At 36.2% G+C, this 18,423-nt stretch overlaps 1 protein-coding gene across 2 annotated transcripts in view; it reads left to right on the plus strand.

The window, feature by feature from the left end:
• Window positions 1-9,239, plus strand: part of LOC101268537 (protein ANTI-SILENCING 1) — a 28,183-nt gene extending 18,944 nt beyond the window's left edge. For both annotated transcript variants that reach the window (XM_004250259.5, XM_026028080.2), the window contains 7 exons: window positions 4,049-4,127; window positions 4,345-4,435; window positions 6,832-6,940; window positions 7,047-7,163; window positions 7,262-7,348; window positions 8,092-8,193; window positions 8,989-9,239. In XM_004250259.5, the coding sequence (XP_004250307.1) occupies window positions 4,049-4,127; window positions 4,345-4,435; window positions 6,832-6,940; window positions 7,047-7,163; window positions 7,262-7,312 (447 nt within the window). In that variant the 3' untranslated portion in view covers window positions 7,313-7,348; window positions 8,092-8,193; window positions 8,989-9,239. The remainder of the gene's footprint in view (window positions 1-4,048; window positions 4,128-4,344; window positions 4,436-6,831; window positions 6,941-7,046; window positions 7,164-7,261; window positions 7,349-8,091; window positions 8,194-8,988) is intronic.
• The last annotated feature ends 9,184 nt before the right edge of the window (window positions 9,240-18,423 follow it).

Genomic DNA, 18,423 nt, shown 5'->3' on the forward strand with positions numbered 1-18,423 from the left:
TAATAGTGGCTCGTAAAGAACTCCCATATTCAGACTTCAGAATTTGAATGTAGCAAAGGATGGTCAAATGGATGAGTGGGCATACTAGGAGATATATATTAGCTAGTATAGATATATTAGGAATGAAGTTATACGGGATAAGGTGGGAGTGGCCTCGGTGGCAGACAATATTAGGAAAGCAACGTTGAGATGGTTTTGAGATAGTGAAAAGGAGGTGCATGATTGTGCCAGTAAGGAGGTGCGGGAGGTTTGTTGTAGCAAGATTAAGAGGAGAGGTTGAGTTAAATCGAAAAAGGACCGGAGAAGTGATTAGCTAGGACATGATACAACTTTAGCTTACCGAGGACATGACATTAGATAGGAAGGTTTGGAGGTCAAGGTTTAGGTAGCCAAGTGTTGCACTTTATATAAGAGAGCTAGGGGACTAACCTTTCCCCTCCTATTCTCCTGATTAGTATTATTTAGTAGTCGCGTAGTCTCTCTGCTGCTTAATTTACTTTATTTCTTGTTATTTTGTTGTCATTTTTTTGTAATCCTGTTTCAAAAATATTTCTTTCGAATCGAGGGTCTATCGAAAACAACCTCCCTACCCCACATGTGGGATTATAATGGGTAAGTTGTTTATTTCTTTTCTGTTCCTTTTGTCTTGTTTGAGAGCTAAGGAGAAACAAAAAGAGCATAAAATATTAGCTTTCCAGTTTCATTCAATTTCTTCTTCAACCTCAAACTGTCCTAATTTAACCGACTGTCGTTATGTCTTTGTCTGTGCCCTTGCGATTATGTATCCTAATGGGCAACTTACTATCATCTTTCTTGCCCTTAACACTTGCATTGTTATTATGAATGACGAAGAGTTGTATAAGTTCCTTACTCACAAATCTAAGGTGAAGTAACCGTAACTGGTACAATGATAGAAATACCTTATTGTTTGACTTCTCAAATATAATTGCATCGTTGATGATTTTTTGTTAAGAATGTTAAAAATGATGTTGGAGAGGAGCACTCATTTTGATTCCACTAATGAAGAAAAGTTGCAGCCAAAAGTATTTAGGTCTACTATTAATTGTTTGTAGTGTTTTTTTCTTGGTTTGAGTAAATTCAAGCCATCTCCACAGAGAAGGACCATGTCATAGTTGGCTGTGATCTTGGTTGTTTGTTGAGTCAAAAGTTTCTATTAGGAATTAGCTTGAGATCTGTCATTTTGGTTGGAGCAGTTGAAGGAAGAACAACCCTAATAGAGAAGTGAAGTAGCGAGACCCATTCTTTTGTTTGTTTGAGAAAAATTCATGACAGGAGCCAAGCGAGAGGTATTTTAGTCATTTTGTGATCTCAAATTAGAGACTTATGTCATGTTTATATTTCATGCCAACCATCAAAAGAATTCAAGGTTGAATGAAAAGTTAACATAAATAAGAAGGGCTCTTAGTGGTCAATGAAGTGGTTCAGAACCTATACTAGGTGATTCTTCCCATTTGTCCTAGCCTTGGTGGATGAAGTTACTTGGTATCTGTTGCTGGTGAGATGGAATTAGTCAATGTGCGCTAAAGCTGCCCCAGACACCACGGTCATCAAATAAAATAAAAAATAAGAAGGGCTCTTAGGCGTTCTTTTCATTACAGTCAGATGCATTCAAAACACAACACTGTAGGGGCTCTTTTCTCCCATGACATTATGATGTGACCTTGCGAATCTTATCTTGGTCTCTCCTACTTTATCTCATATTGCGTAATTCGGCTGGAAGAGCTTGGTGCATTTTACTGAATAAATATTTGAGCTTTTTATGTTTGTAGCTCATCCTTCTATGGTTTGACTCAACATTGTCTCATTATTTGACAAATATTAATTCCGGCCAATAAAGTTGTCAAAAAGAAAAATGAAGCTAATTCCAATCGGTAAGTCATAATTTTTTGAAATTGAAGGCTGGATAGTTGATAGTTCCTATTGAATTTCTTGTGAAGTTCTCCCATATTTTACTTTTAAATACTAGTCGGCCCTTTATATTGATACTCAACATTTCTATCTGTTGCCAAAACAGGAAAAAAGCAGGGAAATAGAAATAGGAGAATACTAATTGTAAGAGACAAGATTACATATCCTTACATAAACCATGAGAATGAGAAGTATCATCTTTTTTTGTATCGAGGAAAGTCGTTCGGGGTCCAATAAAGTGCTCTATCATCTTCGGTCTCCTTAACATATGCCATAGTGTTTCCTGATGATATTAGTATTTTGGTTATCTGTTAGGTTACCACTGCATACATGTATATTTAATAGTGATTTTATGTTATAACACGGTTCTCTTCAAAATAAGTTGTATTGATTGAGATACTTTATGTGCTCAAGAAGTGTTAACAAGAAAAGAACAAAGCTATAATATTCTGGAAATTGTTTCTACATAGGCACCAAAGGTGCTATTCTCTGTGCTGTATATTTAATAGTGATTTTATGTTATAACACGGTTCTCTTCAAAATAAGTAATGGGGATTGAGATACTGTATGTGATCAAGAAGTGTTAACAAGAAAAGAACAAAGCTATAATATTCTGGAAATTGTTTCTACATAGGCACCAAAGGGCTATTCTCTGTGCTCTCTTTTGAACGTCTTTCCTAGGAGGATAGTTCTAATGGTTCCTAATATCACCTTTTCCATATTCAAATGTCCCATTTCCCCTTATCCTACCCCAATTTAAAATAAACAAATCTTTTGTACCCCAAATTATTTAAGTCTTTCCCTAGACTCCTTATCGAGGCACATATGCAAAATGAATTAATATGGAGGGAGTACATTTTTAATTTCTTATTCCTATTCATTGAAACTTGATCGGTAATGTTTTTTAACTATTAAATATATCACTTAATGAAATATATTTATCTCTAGTGATGCTGATAAGGCTTTTTTTTTTGAACTTGGTAACTTTGTATTATATCACAAAACAATACGACCTAACCTTATAGACAAGTGTACTCCTGATTTCACTTCTCTACGTCTAAATCGAGTCTAACACATCAGTAATGGAGACAATGTCATTAGAGTATAACTGATTACGCCAAAGACAGAGTAAAATGCAGTTTATTTTAACTTTCTGCACATTGTTCTCTATGCTCTTCCATACCTATTCAACTTTCTGCACATTGTTCTCTATGCTCTTCCATACCTATTCAACTTTCTGCACATTGTTCTCTATGCTCTTCCATACCTATTCAAGGAGGAAGAAGCAAAGGATAGGAGAAGATAATGATTTGGATCTTCTCAAATTCTCGGAGGTTTCAAGATGGAGGATTGAGCAGTTTCTTATGGTTATTAAGAGTTATTTGGCAAATAAATAGGGAAAAATAATAAAAAAATATATAAAAACACTATCCTAAATAGAAGTAGTTCTAGTTATCTATTACTATAATAGGAGATCCAGAAATAAGTAGGCAGGTTGTGATATATCTTTTATATGCAGAAAGGTTGTTCTAACTACGAGATACTTGTCTCTCTTTGTATTTTCTATTGTTCTAAGAGATATGAGATACTTGTGTTTCTCTTTGTATGTTCTATTGCTTTTATCCAGTATAAAACCTCGGTTTCTATCAGATGTTTATGATAGGGCTCATAGGCAATGATCCCTTTGTTTTAGTGCCATGGTGCCTTTAGCACTTCCTTGATGAGGCGAATCACCAACTTGGCAGTCATCTAGCCTTAGGGATTGAGCATACTTTAAATGAGCCTTTAACAACATTGTCTGTTGCCCTCCATCTTATTATCCCCGAGGAGTTTCCAATTTGTGGACTTATGTTCCTACCGAAGCTTGGAATTCCCATGATGAGGCAGAGGAATTTTAAGGGGAAATTATGGTTTATCTGGTGAAAGAAAATGATTGTAATATGTACTATGCTCATAACATGCATTTTCCCACCATCTCTTGTTCTGTTTAAGTTTCCTATCTATCTGGTCTTATCCTTTTTATTAGCACTTGCTGTTTGTTGGGAGGAGGCAGGCTTGTATTCTGTAACTTTTGCATGGCTGTCTTGTTGTACTGACATTTGTGTTGATAATGTTACAGGATATTATCTGGCATGCATGTAGGGAAAACTGCACAGCCAAGATGGTTCAGCGCACTGCTTTCTCTAGTCCGTACTCTGGTATGTGTTCAAGTGTCGATCTTTCTGTCTACATGCTTCCACTAGTTATCTTATGGGAATGTTTTTTTTTGTCCATCATAATCATATATTAGTTTATGTTTCATCATTCACCCTTTCTACGGGAGACTGGGCAGCTTATTGAATAAGAAACTCTGTTTTATGATCATGGATATGTCCTGTGTATTTGCGTTTGACATTATGTCTTGTAATTTGGTAGGTAGAGCATTAGTTGCATTCAAAACAAGAGAAGCAGCAGTAAGGGTCAGTAAAAAGCTGACTGAGGGATGCTTAATGGTGTCAAATCAGAGGTATTTGTATTCAAGGTTTTTTTGGCAATAAATATTGAACAAGCTTGAGTGTCCTTCGAATTTTAGGATGAGTATTCAAAGCGGTTTGTTTGCTTAGTTAGATTGGTTAGAATAACACAAGCTCTTCAAAAAAAATTTGCAAAGCTGCTTCCTAAATGCTTCCACATGGTACTGTTTTGGTACTTGTGGAAAATGTAGTAGACTTGTATTAGTTTTAGATGATTCGTGAAATATCGAGTTCCAAACCTACTTTCCTAGGAACACCAATGCAGATTTCGTTTTTCCTTTATTGTGTAAACTGAATTCAGTACATGACACCAAATATACAGGACTGTTCCCATCCAAAGCAGTTCTAATTTTGTGTCAAAGCTTTCCGATCTCTAGCCATTCAGAAAATTTATCCTGATCAGTTGATTCTCTTGTGGGTTGTTGAACATTTAAGACTTGGACTTAATAAACTTGGTTCATATCTTTTAATCCGGCTGGTGGGGTGGGGTTTTGTGGCGAACTAGAACAATCCTCTTGTGAGTTGTTGAACATTAAGAGATGGACTTAATAAGACTTGGTCGATCTTCTAATCCGGCTGGTGGGATGGGATTTTGCGGCAGACTAGCCATTTCTTGTGATGAAATCTTGCACAAAAGAGATTTATATTGGTTTGGACTTGGTTTACAGGAAATCCTTCATATTACTTGTGAAGCAATTGGGTAAGAAAGAATAAATGCTCGTTTGGATGCACTCACAAAGGATTTAGCAAATTCTAAGGTCGTTTATGATTTAACTGAAGTCAGCATTGCGGTTGGAAGGGTAAAGGTTGAGTGGCAGGAGGATCAGGATCAGAAGTAGGAGGAAATTTCATCATTCCTCGACATACAAAGTTGGATTTCTCACGATTTAATTTAATGGCTAAGAGGATCCTTTGGGATGGTTGAACATATGTGAACACTTCTTTCGACACCAACAAATTCTAGAAGACGAAAAGGTTGGACTCACTTCTTTTCATTTGGAGGGCAATGCACAACTTTGGTTTCTTCAACTAGAGATAGAAATGCCTTAACTATCTTGGGATGAATTAAAACGTCAATATAACCTTTGCTTTGGGCCACCAGTTAGAAGTCAGAATTTGGGAGAATTGGCTTAGTTATGCCAGATCGGGTCAGTGGTAGATTATCAAGAAAAGTTTGAGTAGTTAATTTAGCAGGCTAATACACTCATTCACAAAAAATTGAACTTTATATCGACGGTCTTACTAATTATATAGCAAGGAACAACCCATTGATTGGCATTGTTAGATGCTTACAAATCCAAGTCGATAGATTTCTCACCTCAACAATATACCTGATTTGTGAAGAAACTGACCAAATCTAGAATGAGGAAAAGATGACTTGAGGGAATTTGTTTCAGTTGTGATGAACCATTCAGCCGAGGTCATCAATGCAAGAAATTATTCGTAATTGACTCTATAGATTATGAGGAAGAGTTCGTTAGAAAGGAGAGAATTACCAATATTTTCCACACTTAGCGCTTGAGGACAAGCACAATTTGACGGAGGAGAGTAATGTTATCACTCCTCAGTCATCCAACAGTTCACAACAGTAGTTATTTCTTTCTAGTAGTTATTTGCTGTTTCTTCTAGTAGTAGTTATTTTCATGTTGTAGTGCAGTTTTTCGTTCCAGTTGTGTTAGAAAGTCATGTCCTAGTTTTTAAGGGTAGTTATCTTATAAGTTTTGTATCTAAACTCTCTGTTAATGGCTATTAAATCTAAGCAGAAAATTATTCAAGTTTTTGAGTACTACTTCAAACTCGAGAGATTGTAGGTTCTCTTAACGAACCAACACACAAATTTCATATTGCAGCGTACCATAATTTGATCAATATCAGGGACCGTAAGAACTATATTCAAAATCAAGTAAACAAAAATGTTTCCGTCTCCCCACATGCCAACCCTCACTATTTCCCCTTTTCTTCTTATTTCGCTAAACAACTGACACCCAAAGAAGAAAAATTAAAAATGTCGTCTTAGCAATTAATTATCTTTTTTTATCAATCATATTTATTTTTGATGTATGGCTCTTTTCCAGATAGAACTTACGGTGAAGCAGCCTAAGTGATGTGTAGTGCCTACTCTGAACTTTTCTCAGCTTTGGTTCTTAAGTGCGCATGCTCAAATGAGCTTTTGACAACTTTGATTTAATGAAGTGTTTAGTTTTCTTACTTTGACTGTTTTAGTGAGAATATTTAGGGGAAGGATTATGATGATAGTTAGTCAGGTTCCTTTCCTCTTACGGTTAGTCAAGTTATTAGTGTAGGTTGTATTTTTTTAGTGAACCTGATACCAGCTAAACATTTTTGGCTGGGATGATTCCAGTTGCATAAAAGCTTCTTTAATGCACAGGCCGCTTGTTGCTAGCTTTGTAACTCTTCCGAAAACGGAAGGAAACACTCCATCATTTGCTGGGCATCTATGTGTTGACAAACTAAGACTACAATCCCAGCGGGAAATGGTCAGTCTCTCTCCCATCCTCTCCGCATCCCCCACCCGAACAAAGGACTTGCTTACTGTCTTCTGTCATGTTTATCTAGCCTAATAAAATCATCTTTGTTATTCAGAAAGAAGCAGTTTCTACTTCTCATTGTTCTCAGCCCAACACCATAGAGCATGAAATGGGCTTTGAGTGGCGCTTACTGCAATCAAGATCTGACAGTTGGTGGAATCGGCTATATAAGGTCTGGAACTAGTTTGTGATTTTCCAAGTTTGGATCAGCATTGCTCTTTCTGTATTTTACACAACATTCTGATAATCCTCTTTAATTGTTTGTTCTAGCAACAAAAAGATGAACTAAGGAAAATAGCGTCAGAACTCAAGAGAAAATGAGAAGCAAGCTGCAGTTTTGTACATAGCGTACTTCTGGTTAGTACATATTCCTGCCACATAATTTGTTGTACTTGTCTTGTTCTTTTATTGAGGTTTTTTTGTGAATTATTCATAACTTAGGATAATACAAAATGTTATGGATGTTGCGGCATATGAATTTGAAGGTTGTCACATCATGATGGCACTATTTCAAATATTATCTTATCTGAATATTATCTACATAAGAAGAGAAGAGACAGTGTTTGTCCATGAAACAAGCATACCACGATGAAAGTGGTTGATCTTTGAATAATAAAATGTGGTGACTGAAATGATAAAGCTCTCTGTTGTAAAAGTGGATAGTACTATGGGTCAAGAGTGGCATCAGTATGTAGGATCAGCTGTTTGTAGGAAGGAGAATGTCAATAGAGAATTCATGGTATATACTAAAGATTTATTTTTCCACATTTTAACTCTTGTGCATGAGAAAAGCATTGCACTAATTTTCTTTTTTCCCCTCATATTTGAGCATTATTAATTTATTATTTTTTGTCTTCGTTCACAATTGGACTGTCAATAAAGAAGGTAGAATTTTAATAAAGCTGTCATAAAGTAACGTTAAAGGTCTCAAATTTATAATGTAGTGCTGTTTTGTCTTCTGTTGTTGGATGAATGTTGTGGAGAATTACATTAGATAAAGCATGCACCGTACTACTGCTTTTAATGGCTTTATACTTGATCTAAACCATACTACTGTTTCTTTTCTTGTTTTCTTATTAGTTGTTTTTTTATGTTTAAAGGTACAGATTTCTGACTTCTTGGACCTGACTTCTGGTAATGGTGTTCTTGCAATTAGTTCATTGGAGTCATGCAAGTCTTTTGTTCGATTGACACATCTGGTGGTTAGGATCCCTCTCTACTTTATTTAAACTTAAAAAGCTGTATTCTATGCAAGGGTTCTTTTCTTTTACACCAAAGATGGAGTAAAATTATCTAGTTGCATTAAATGTTATTGAAGTGAGATAGGATCATAGGAACGATTACTCCTAGCTTTTCATGATGTGGTTTATCATGTGATAGAAATACTATGTTGAAGAGAGAAAATGGACCCTTCTAGCTTTTCATGGGTCATTCTGCAGATCAGCTCTTTGTTTTGGCCAAGTCTTTTGGGTACTTCGATTCTATTTTCAGCACACTGGAGTCCTGTGTTTTCTCGCTAAGGGCTTAGATCTAATGGTAAGAATACAACGGTGATGTGTGGGTTAGGCATTCGTCACGAGTTTGAATCTTGTTGCAATCAGAAGCCTGGTATTTAAGTGGAGAAGGGTAGAGGGGTGGTCCGTTTATCCACCGAGTTCGTACCATGTGCTTGCTAGCCCCTAGAGATTTCCCAGTTATCAAACTAAGGCCTTGTATTTTGCTATTAACTCGTCCCTGAAAGATTGCTAGTGACTAGTATTACTTTCAGATAGTCAGTATGCGATGCACTGAATCTAATTTGCCGTTATTTATTACATGTGTTTAAATGACTATTTGTGTGATATGCATGTTGATTGAAACCTCACATGCTGCTCAACTTGCTTATAAATATGTGGTCATGCCAAGCATGAAAACTGAGCTGGAATAGATGATGCGCGCTTGCCAGTTGGACAAAATTACCAAATGTTTAACTGATATGGTGATTTTTGGCTTGACAGGTTCAGGATAGATGACTACTAGACACTCCCTTACTTCTCCAAGCTCTTGGCATTTTTGGATGTACCATAATCCTTCCTACCTTCCTTGGTGACCTCAAACCTCATAGTTGGGGCAATTGATTAATGTCAAAGTCACAAAGTTTAGCTTGCAGCAATATACATATTTCTATCCGAAATTTTGCTCAATGGCATAATCTTTTGTTCAACATATCTTTAAATGAAAAATAGAATCTCTTATCTTTGGTTCTTAATTAGAATCATCAAATGGAACTAAACATGTTCCCATTGAACGAGCATCGGGATCATTTGTTTATTGATCATCTTGGCAAATGGTATTAAGTTTGAACATGCATGTAATATGATTTTACCTCCAATTTTGGCCAAAATACTTTCTTCCAAGGACAATGACTCAATGAGGAGCGCGCGCCAATAAAATTTAGGAAAATCAAGAATACATAATCTCACGAAGCACACATTTAGGGTCGTTTGGTAGGCTGCATTTGGAGAAATAGTTTATGGATGGTATGATTTAGTACTATATTTGAAAGGAATTTGTACCTATGTATTACTAATTCATGGATTAGTTATACCTCCTACATGGTATTATAGAAGGTATTATTAGTAAGACATTGGATATAATATCATGGGATAAGTCCATGTAAAGACAAAATATATTCGTCATATCATTTTTGTTTATTTTTTTGATTTTATGATTTATATTTGTACTAGTAAATTTCTTTAAATAAGCTTATTGTTACTAACTCCAACACGATCAAAAGCAACCTTCAGGCTGGCCAGAAAGTTAACGTCGCCATAAATCTAGAATCCTCTTTTCCAAAAATTGCTCTGTCCAAGATCGCCAAATTTGTTCCAATACTCTTTGGGAAATATTTGGGTTTTCCCATTTTCCATAATGCTGACTTTGAATTCATTATTGACAACATGAATAGCAGGCTGGAAAACCAAGTTCCTCAACCTTACAGCTACACTTGGTAGCATCCCCTCTTATGTGATGCAGTACATCAAATTGCCTGCTAAGACAAGCACATAATTGACAAAGTCCAAATGGACTCTACAACTGAGAAAAGAAAGATACACTTCCTCAATTGGGATAGTATCACGAATTAGAAAACCATGGGTGGCCTGGGACTGCAGAAGAGTGAAAGGAGAAACAGGGCAGTTCTTTCAAGTATAGCATGGAGAATATAATCCAGAACCCGACCAAGTTTTGGAGTAGAATCCTTCAAAGCAAGTACAGGAGCCCAACTCGACAAGGATAGTCTCAAGAACTTAGAAAAATGTCCAAAGGAGATGACTTGATGTCTTGGACTCAACTGAATAGAGAGTCCGCAAGGGGGACAACATAAATCTCATAACTGATAGATGGATACCCCACTTGAAGGCCATTAGCAAAACTATCCATGGCCCTTTCTTGAGGCTAATTGGATTTAACAGAGGCAGGACCTCATCAATAGGAAATTAAGTCACTACCTGAATTTGCGAACTCTGATTCCCTTCTGCCTCTGGAATATTTGGTTAAAGAAGAACTATAACACATTCTATAACAAAAATGAAGGAATAAGCGCAAGAATCCAGTGGAGGCAACCATCTGGATTTGTGGGAAAACGGTTTTGCCGAATACACTCCCTTAACTAACCCCACCAGAGATGAGCTCCAAGCTTTTCGAAGAGGCCTCTTGATGAGAAAATAAAAAGTTAGTTAGAATTCAGTTAGGAAGAGAATCTTCTAGTTACAACTTCTTTACTTGTATATATATATGTACATATCTTGAATGTAAATAACAACACATTGAATAAAACTTTCTTCTTCTTTTCTTCAATCTTCTTCAATCACTGTTAATGGTGATCTCATCATGGTATCCGAGCACAGTGACTAATTCTGTGTCTAATATCTTCATAATTTGAAATCATCTCATCAGCTCTTCTATTTGCTGATAAAAGTTTGTTGCACGATCTGGTTATCATTCTGTGATTAGATCGATCTCTGTTGTAATCTTGGAAAAAGAATCTCTAGTTGTCTTCGTCGAGTTTAAACTCGGTTAATTTCTGGAAATCTACTGGTGAATCAATGGTGATTCCAAGTGAAGGAATTGTAAGTGAAGAAGTGCAGGGAGGACCTTCATCTTCTACTGAATCTGAACGAGTGGATCACAATCATCCCTTGTTCATTCACCCATCAGATACTCAAGGTTCAGTTCTTACCTCAATCCAACTTTTAGGATCTGAAAATTACTCTCTATGGAGTAAATCCTTGAAACTTGTACTTCTGGGAAAAAACAAGTTAGGATTCCTGTTAGGAACATGTAAAAAGGACATGTATCCTGCTTCACTGCATGATCGATGGGATAGGTGTAATGCCATTGTCTTGAGATGGATAATGAATTCTGTTTCTAAGGGTTTACTGAGTACAGTCATCTATGGATCTGATGCACACAGAGTTTGGGAAGATCTGCGAGAGAGGTTTGATAAGGTAAATGCATCCAGGGCTTACTTTCTACATAAAGAAATTGTTACACTATCTCAAGGTACTACTTCTGTATCAAGTTACTTTTCAAGACTTAGAGAACTGTGGGATGAGTTTGAAACTCTAATGCCTCCTCCTTCATGTGCTTGTGTTGAAGCAAAGTTGTATGCTGAACATTTTCAGTATCACAAACTTTGGCAATTCCTAATGGGACTAAATGGTACCTATGCTCATGCTAAGAGTCAAATTCTGATGATAATTCCTGTTCCTAGTGTTAATCAAGCCTATGCTATGATCATTAATGTTGAAAGTCAAAGGTTGAATGGTATAAGTACTGGATCATCTCTGGCTGATTCACATTCAGAGGTTGCTCTTATGAGTAACAAAGTATCTCAAGGTCAATACTCTGGTGTAAATAGTCAAAATGGAAGCAATGGTGGTTATAGGCAGAGAAACTATAGTGATGGTAGACCTAATGGAAGGCTCATCTGGTTTGTGATTTCTGTCATTTTAAAGGTCATACCAGGGAAACTTGTTATAAGCTCCATGGATACCCCAAGAGAAAAGGAATCACCTCTAATTCTTATGCCAACAATGCTACTGGAAGCAATCAAGGTAATGAGGTAAGAGCATTTGATAATCATTCTTCCTCTACTAATACTACTCCAACAGGCACACATGGTGGTGTATCATTGTTTACACCTGAGCAGTACTCACAGATCCTTCAAATGTTAAACAAAGGAAAAGATATAGTCTCTACTACTGCTAATGTGGCTACTACTAGCACTGCAGGTATGATAACAGCCTTTATGTCTGATGTGGTTAACAGAAATTGGATAATTGATACTGGAGCTTCTAATCACATGGTTCATAATGCTAGTCTAATGACTCAATATAGAAATCTTGATGATAAGAGTAATATGCATGTCAATCTACCTACAGGAAGTCAAACATCTATTAGTCATATTGGTGAATCCTTAGTACTTACAGATAAGACTGTAAATGGTGTGTTGTTTATTCCAGAATTCAAATACAACCTACTATCTGTATCTCAGTTAACCAAGCAACTGAAGTGTCCTGTGATATTTTTTCCTGACTTCTGTGTCTTTCAGGATCTCTCAAATGGGAAGGTCCTGGGGATTGGTAGAGAAGATCAAGGTCTATATCTGCTTCAGACTGGATTGGATACTTCAGCTGACATTGGTGGTTTTCAGACTCATAATTCTACTACTGAAGTTCCTAATATAGACAAATCTAAGGTGACTAATGTTAGGTGTAATTCTCTATGTGATCTTTGGCATAAAAGACTTGGTCATGCTCCTCTTAAGGTACTCAGTAGAATAAAATGTTTACCTTCTATATCTTTGGAAGATCATCATTGTACTGTATGTCCTCTTGCAAAACAATCTAGACTTCCATTTCCTGTTAGTATTACTACTTCTGCTGCTTCATTTGATATTGTACATGGAGATGTTTGGGGTCCTTATAGAGTTTCTAATCATGATGGCAAGAGGTATTTTCTTACATTGGTAGATGATAAATATAGATATACTTGGATTTCTTTGTTACATACTAAGTCTGATTGTCTTATAGTTCTGAAAGATTTCCTAAGTATGGTGAAAACTCAATTTGGAGTCAATGTTAAGTGTATCAGGACAGATAATGGAACTGAGTTTGTTAACTCCCAAGTGTCTAGTCTGTTCAAGGAATGTGGAGTTATACATCAGAGTTCTTGTGTTTATACTCCTCAACAAAATGGAATTGTTGAGAGAAAACATAGGTCCATTCTTGATATGGCCAGGGCATTAAGGTTTCAAGCAAGTATTCCTTTGAAGTACTGGGGTTGTTGTGTGTCCACAACAGTATATATCCTGAATAGACTGCCTTCTGTAGTACTGCAAAATAAGTCTCCTTTTGAAGTATTGTTTGGTAAAATACCCTCTCTTCAACATATGAAAGTCTTTGGTTCCTTGTGCTATGCTACTACTCCCAAACATTTGGATAAGTTTTCTCCCAGAGCTATTCCTGCATTACACTTAGGCTATTCTTCATAAAAAAAGGGGTATATATTATATGACCTGAGTTCTCACTCCTTCTTTGTTAGCAGAGACACAATGTTTAAAGAAGGTATATTTCCTTTTAAAGATCTTCAATCTTCTCCTTCTCCTGTGTTTCCTGTTCTACATTTTGTTGATGATTCTTCTAGTCCTTCTGAGTCTTTTACTACTTCAGATACCTCAGTCTCTACATCATCTTTAGGTGAGTCTCATTCACTTTCTGAGATAGGTGTATTAACAGAAAATCAACCTTCTCTAAGAAGATCTACCAGACTCTCAAAACCTCCCAGTTGGTTGGATAACTATGTTACTCCTAGTACTAAAAATGCATGCTTATATCCACTTTCCAACTATGTTTCTTATTCTAGACTGTCTCCTTCATATAGAATTTCTCTTGCTGCTTATTCTACAATTATTGAACCTAAGACATATAAAGAAGCTTGTTTGGATCCTCAATGGGTTAAGGCCATGCAGACAGAAATTACTGCACTAGAAGATAACTGTACTTGGACTATTGTTCCTCTTCCACATGATGAGACTCCTATTGGTTGCAAATGGGTGTATAAAGTGAAATATCATGCCTCAGGGGCTGTTGAGAGATATAAGGCAAGGCTAGTGGCCAAAGGGTATAGTCAGCAAGAAGGTCTAGATTACACTGAGACCTTCTCACCAGTAGCCAAGATGGTAACTGTGAGATCAGTGGTGGCCTTAGCTGCTTCAAATGGATGGTTTGTATTTCAAATGGATGTTCACAATGCCTTTCTTCAAGGAGATCTTCTTGAAGAGGTGTATATGCAGATTCCAGATGGTTTTGCAATCCAGGGGGAGAAGTCTATGGTTTGCAAATTACACAAATCCTTGTATGGTTTGAAGCAGGCACCAAGGCAGTGGAATCTAAAACTAACTCAACCATTGAGTAGTATGGGATTTACACAATCTCATTATGATTATTCCTTGTTTACAAAGAAGGTGGAAAAGGAGTTGCTTGTTATTTTGGTATATGTTGATGATCTATTAGTAACTGGCAGTAGTTTACATCATATACAACAAGTCAGGAAAGATCTGCAACACAGGTTCAAGATGAAAGATCTTGGTGAGCTAAAATACTTTCTTGGGATTGAATTCTCTAGAACTAATGATGGTATCCTCATGAATCAGAGAAAATATGCTTTAGGACTTGTATCTGAACTAGGATTAACAGGTTGCAAACCTGCTTCTACTCCTCTAGAAACTAATCACAAGCTAACTTCTATTGAGTTTGATGAATGTTCAGGCAAAGTTAGTAATACAGAAGATACAGTGTTAGATGACTTTGGAAAATATCAAAGGCTTATAAGGAGGTTGTTATATTTAACAATGACCAGGCCAGATATAGCCTTTGTAGTTCAAGTGTTAAGTCAGTTTATGCATTCACCTAAAACATCTCACATGGAAGCTGCTATTCGAGTAGTGAAATATATCAAAGGAACAGCAGGACTTGGTCTGTTTATGCCAAGTAGTAAAAGTTCAGAATTAACAGCATATTGTGACTCAGATTGGGCTGCGTGTGTAGAGTCGAGAAGGTCTGTAACTGGATATGTAGTAAAGTTTGGGAATGCTGCAATATCATGGAAAGCTAAGAAGCAAAACACTGTATCCAGAAGTTCTGCAGAGGCAGAATTCAGGAGTATGGCTACAACAGTTGCAGAAATAGTTTGGCTGAAAGGCTTATTCAAGGAGTTGGAAACAGAGATCAGGCTGCCTATAAGGGTGTTTTGTGACAGCAAAGCTGCAATTCAGATAGCAGCTCATCCTATATTTCATGAGAGAACTAAACACTTCGATATAGATTGTCACTTTGTTAGAGAAAAGATTGTTGAAGGACTAATACAAACTCACTACATAAACACCAAAGACCAGCCAGCAGACTTACTCACCAAAGGACTTTGTAAACCTCTGCATGAAACTTTTATTAACAAGCTTGGAATGAAAAATATATTTTCTTATTCTAAGCTTGAGGGGGAGTGATGAGAAAATAAAAAGTTAGTTAGAATTCAGTTAGGAAGAGAATCTTCTAGTTACAACTTCTTTACTTGTATATATATATGTACATATCTTGAATGTAAATAACAACACATTGAATAAAACTTTCTTCTTCTTTTTTCAATCTTCTTCAATCACTGTTAATGGTGATCTCATCACCTCTCTATTGCAATTACCGGAACCATGGACAACACTACATGTAAAATGATTAAATTCAGTACTTTTCACTTTAGGTCTCTTTTGAACTTCGACGTTTATCCCTCGGGACCATTGCACGCCATCAATAAGGTCTTTAGAGATGTCCACAAAAAATAAGCTAAAAACCCGTCGGGATCACATATCACCCAAAATTCATGGACTATATAGCACACGTTAAATAATAAATTTTGTATTTTCTGCTCTGGCCTCGTTTGAAATTGTAAATGTGGACGTTTGCCCCTCGAGACAAACACATGCCATTAATAAGATCGACATGGACGCTCACAAAAATTTCGGCCAAAAACCCGTCGAGATCACAAATAACCCAAAATTCAAGGATTTTAGCACCATATAAAATAAAAAATTCAGTATTTTCCGCTCTAGACATTGTTTGACCTTGAAAATGCGGACATTTTCCACTTGGGATCAATGCACGCTATCTACAAAGTCGTCATGAACGTTCATGATTAAATATCATCCAAAATTAATGAACGATAGCATACACAAAACGACAAATATGGTAATAACCGCTTCCAGCCTTGTTTGAACTAAAAAATGTAAACACTTGCCCCTCAGATCAATGCACACCATTAATAAGTTCATCAGAGATGTTTTCAGAAAAATTCTAACAAAAACTCGTGGGGATAACATATAACCAAAAATTCATGGACAATAATACACATAAAACAATAAATTTAATCTTTCTCACTTTGAGTCTCGTTTGAACTTGAAAATTCTTATGTTTTCCCTTCGGGACTAACACATGCAATTAAGAAGGTAGTCACAGACGCCTACTAAAACTTTCAGCCTAAAATCCGTTGGTAGCACATGAAATTTTTTTCTGCTTTTAGGGCTCAGTTGAACTTGAAAATGTATATTTTAGCCCATTAGGGTCATCTCTCACCATTAATAAGGTCTTAACGGACTTCCATGAAAAATTTCGGTCAAAAACAAGTCGGAATTTAAAATCACTAAAGATTCATGGACTATAGCTCACGAAAATTATTAAATGTGATTTTTCCTGCTCTGGCTCGTTTGAACTTGAAATTGCGCTCTTTGTCTCATTGAGACCATCTCACACCATTAATAAGGTCTTAACATACGTCTATGAAAAATTTTGGTAAAAAACAAGTTGAAATTTCGAATCACCAAAAATCCATGGACTACCACACACACAAATTTATAAAAATATTTGGTTTTTCCTGTTTGTGGAACTCGTTTGAACATTTCCCACGGAATCATCTAACACCATTAGTGAGATTTTAAAAGACGTCACAAGATATTTCTGCAAAAACAAGTCAAAAGTTCGATCATAAGAAATTCATGGACTATAGCGCATAAAAATCAGTAAAATCTTATTTTTCCTACTTTAGAGCTCGTTTGAACTTGAAAATGCACATGTTTTTTCCTCGGGACCATCTCATGCCATTTATTAGGTCTTAACAAATGTTTATGAAAAAAGTTCAACAAAAAATAAGCTAAAATATCGAATCACCAAAAATTCTAGACTGTATCGCATGAGAATTAGAAAATTTTAGATTTTCCTTCTTTGAGCTCGTTAGAACTTGACAATGCACTTGTTTTCCCCTGAGAATCAACTCACACCATTATAAGGTCGTAACAGATGTTCATAAAAAAGTTCGGCAAATAACAAGCCAAAATCCCGAATCACCAAAAATTCATGGGGTATAGCACATGAAAATCGGTAAAATATGTTTTTCATGTTTTGGGGCTTGTTTGAACTTGAAAAGCACCCTTTTGAACATTGGGACCATCTCAGGCCATCAATAAGGTCTTGACGGACATCTACAAAAAAAAATTTGGCAAAAAATAAACCAGATCAAATCACCAAAATTCATGGACTATACGCACGGAAATCGGTAAAATCTAGTTTTTCTTGCTTTGGGGCTTGTTTGAACTTTAAAATGCCCCTTGGGACCATCTCATGCCATTAATAGATCTTAATGGACGTCCATGAAAATTTTCGATCACAAACAAGTTGAAAACCTGAATCACCAAAAATTCATGGACTATACACGAAGATTAGTAGAATCTATTTTTTTTAATTTGAGCTCATTTGAACTTGAAAATATTCCAGTTTTTTCCTCGAGATCAACTGACTCCATTACTAAAGTCTTAACAGACGTCCATAAAAATTTTGACAAAAAAAATGTTGGAATTATGGATCACCAAAAATGGCCTGTAGCACACAAAAATTGATTAAATCTGATTTTACCTGCTTTAGTGCTCATTTGAACTTGGAAATGTGCATGTTTGCCCTCTAGACCATTAGCTTCATTACTAAGGTCTTAATGGACATCCATGAAAAAAAATCATCCAAACAATGCTGAAATCCTAGATCACAAAAAATTCATAGACTATAGCATACGAGAATTGGTAAATTTGATTTTACTTGCTTTGGGGTTTGTTTGAAATCGAAAATGCGTTGTTTGCCGCTCGGGAAAATTTTTTGGCAAAAAAATGCCAGAACCTTGGGTCACCAAAAATCCAAGGATTATACCATAGGAAAATTGATAAAATCTTGTTTTACCTATTTTTGAGGCTTGTTTGAATTTGAAAATGCGCACGTTTGCTTCTCGGGACTAATTGACTCCAATACTAAAGTCTTAATGGACATGCATTAAAAATCCTGGGAAAAAAATGTTGGAATCGT

This window comes from Solanum lycopersicum, chromosome 11 (assembly GCF_036512215.1).
Source record: "Solanum lycopersicum chromosome 11, SLM_r2.1".
In the NCBI taxonomy this organism is placed as follows: domain Eukaryota; kingdom Viridiplantae; phylum Streptophyta; class Magnoliopsida; order Solanales; family Solanaceae; genus Solanum; species Solanum lycopersicum.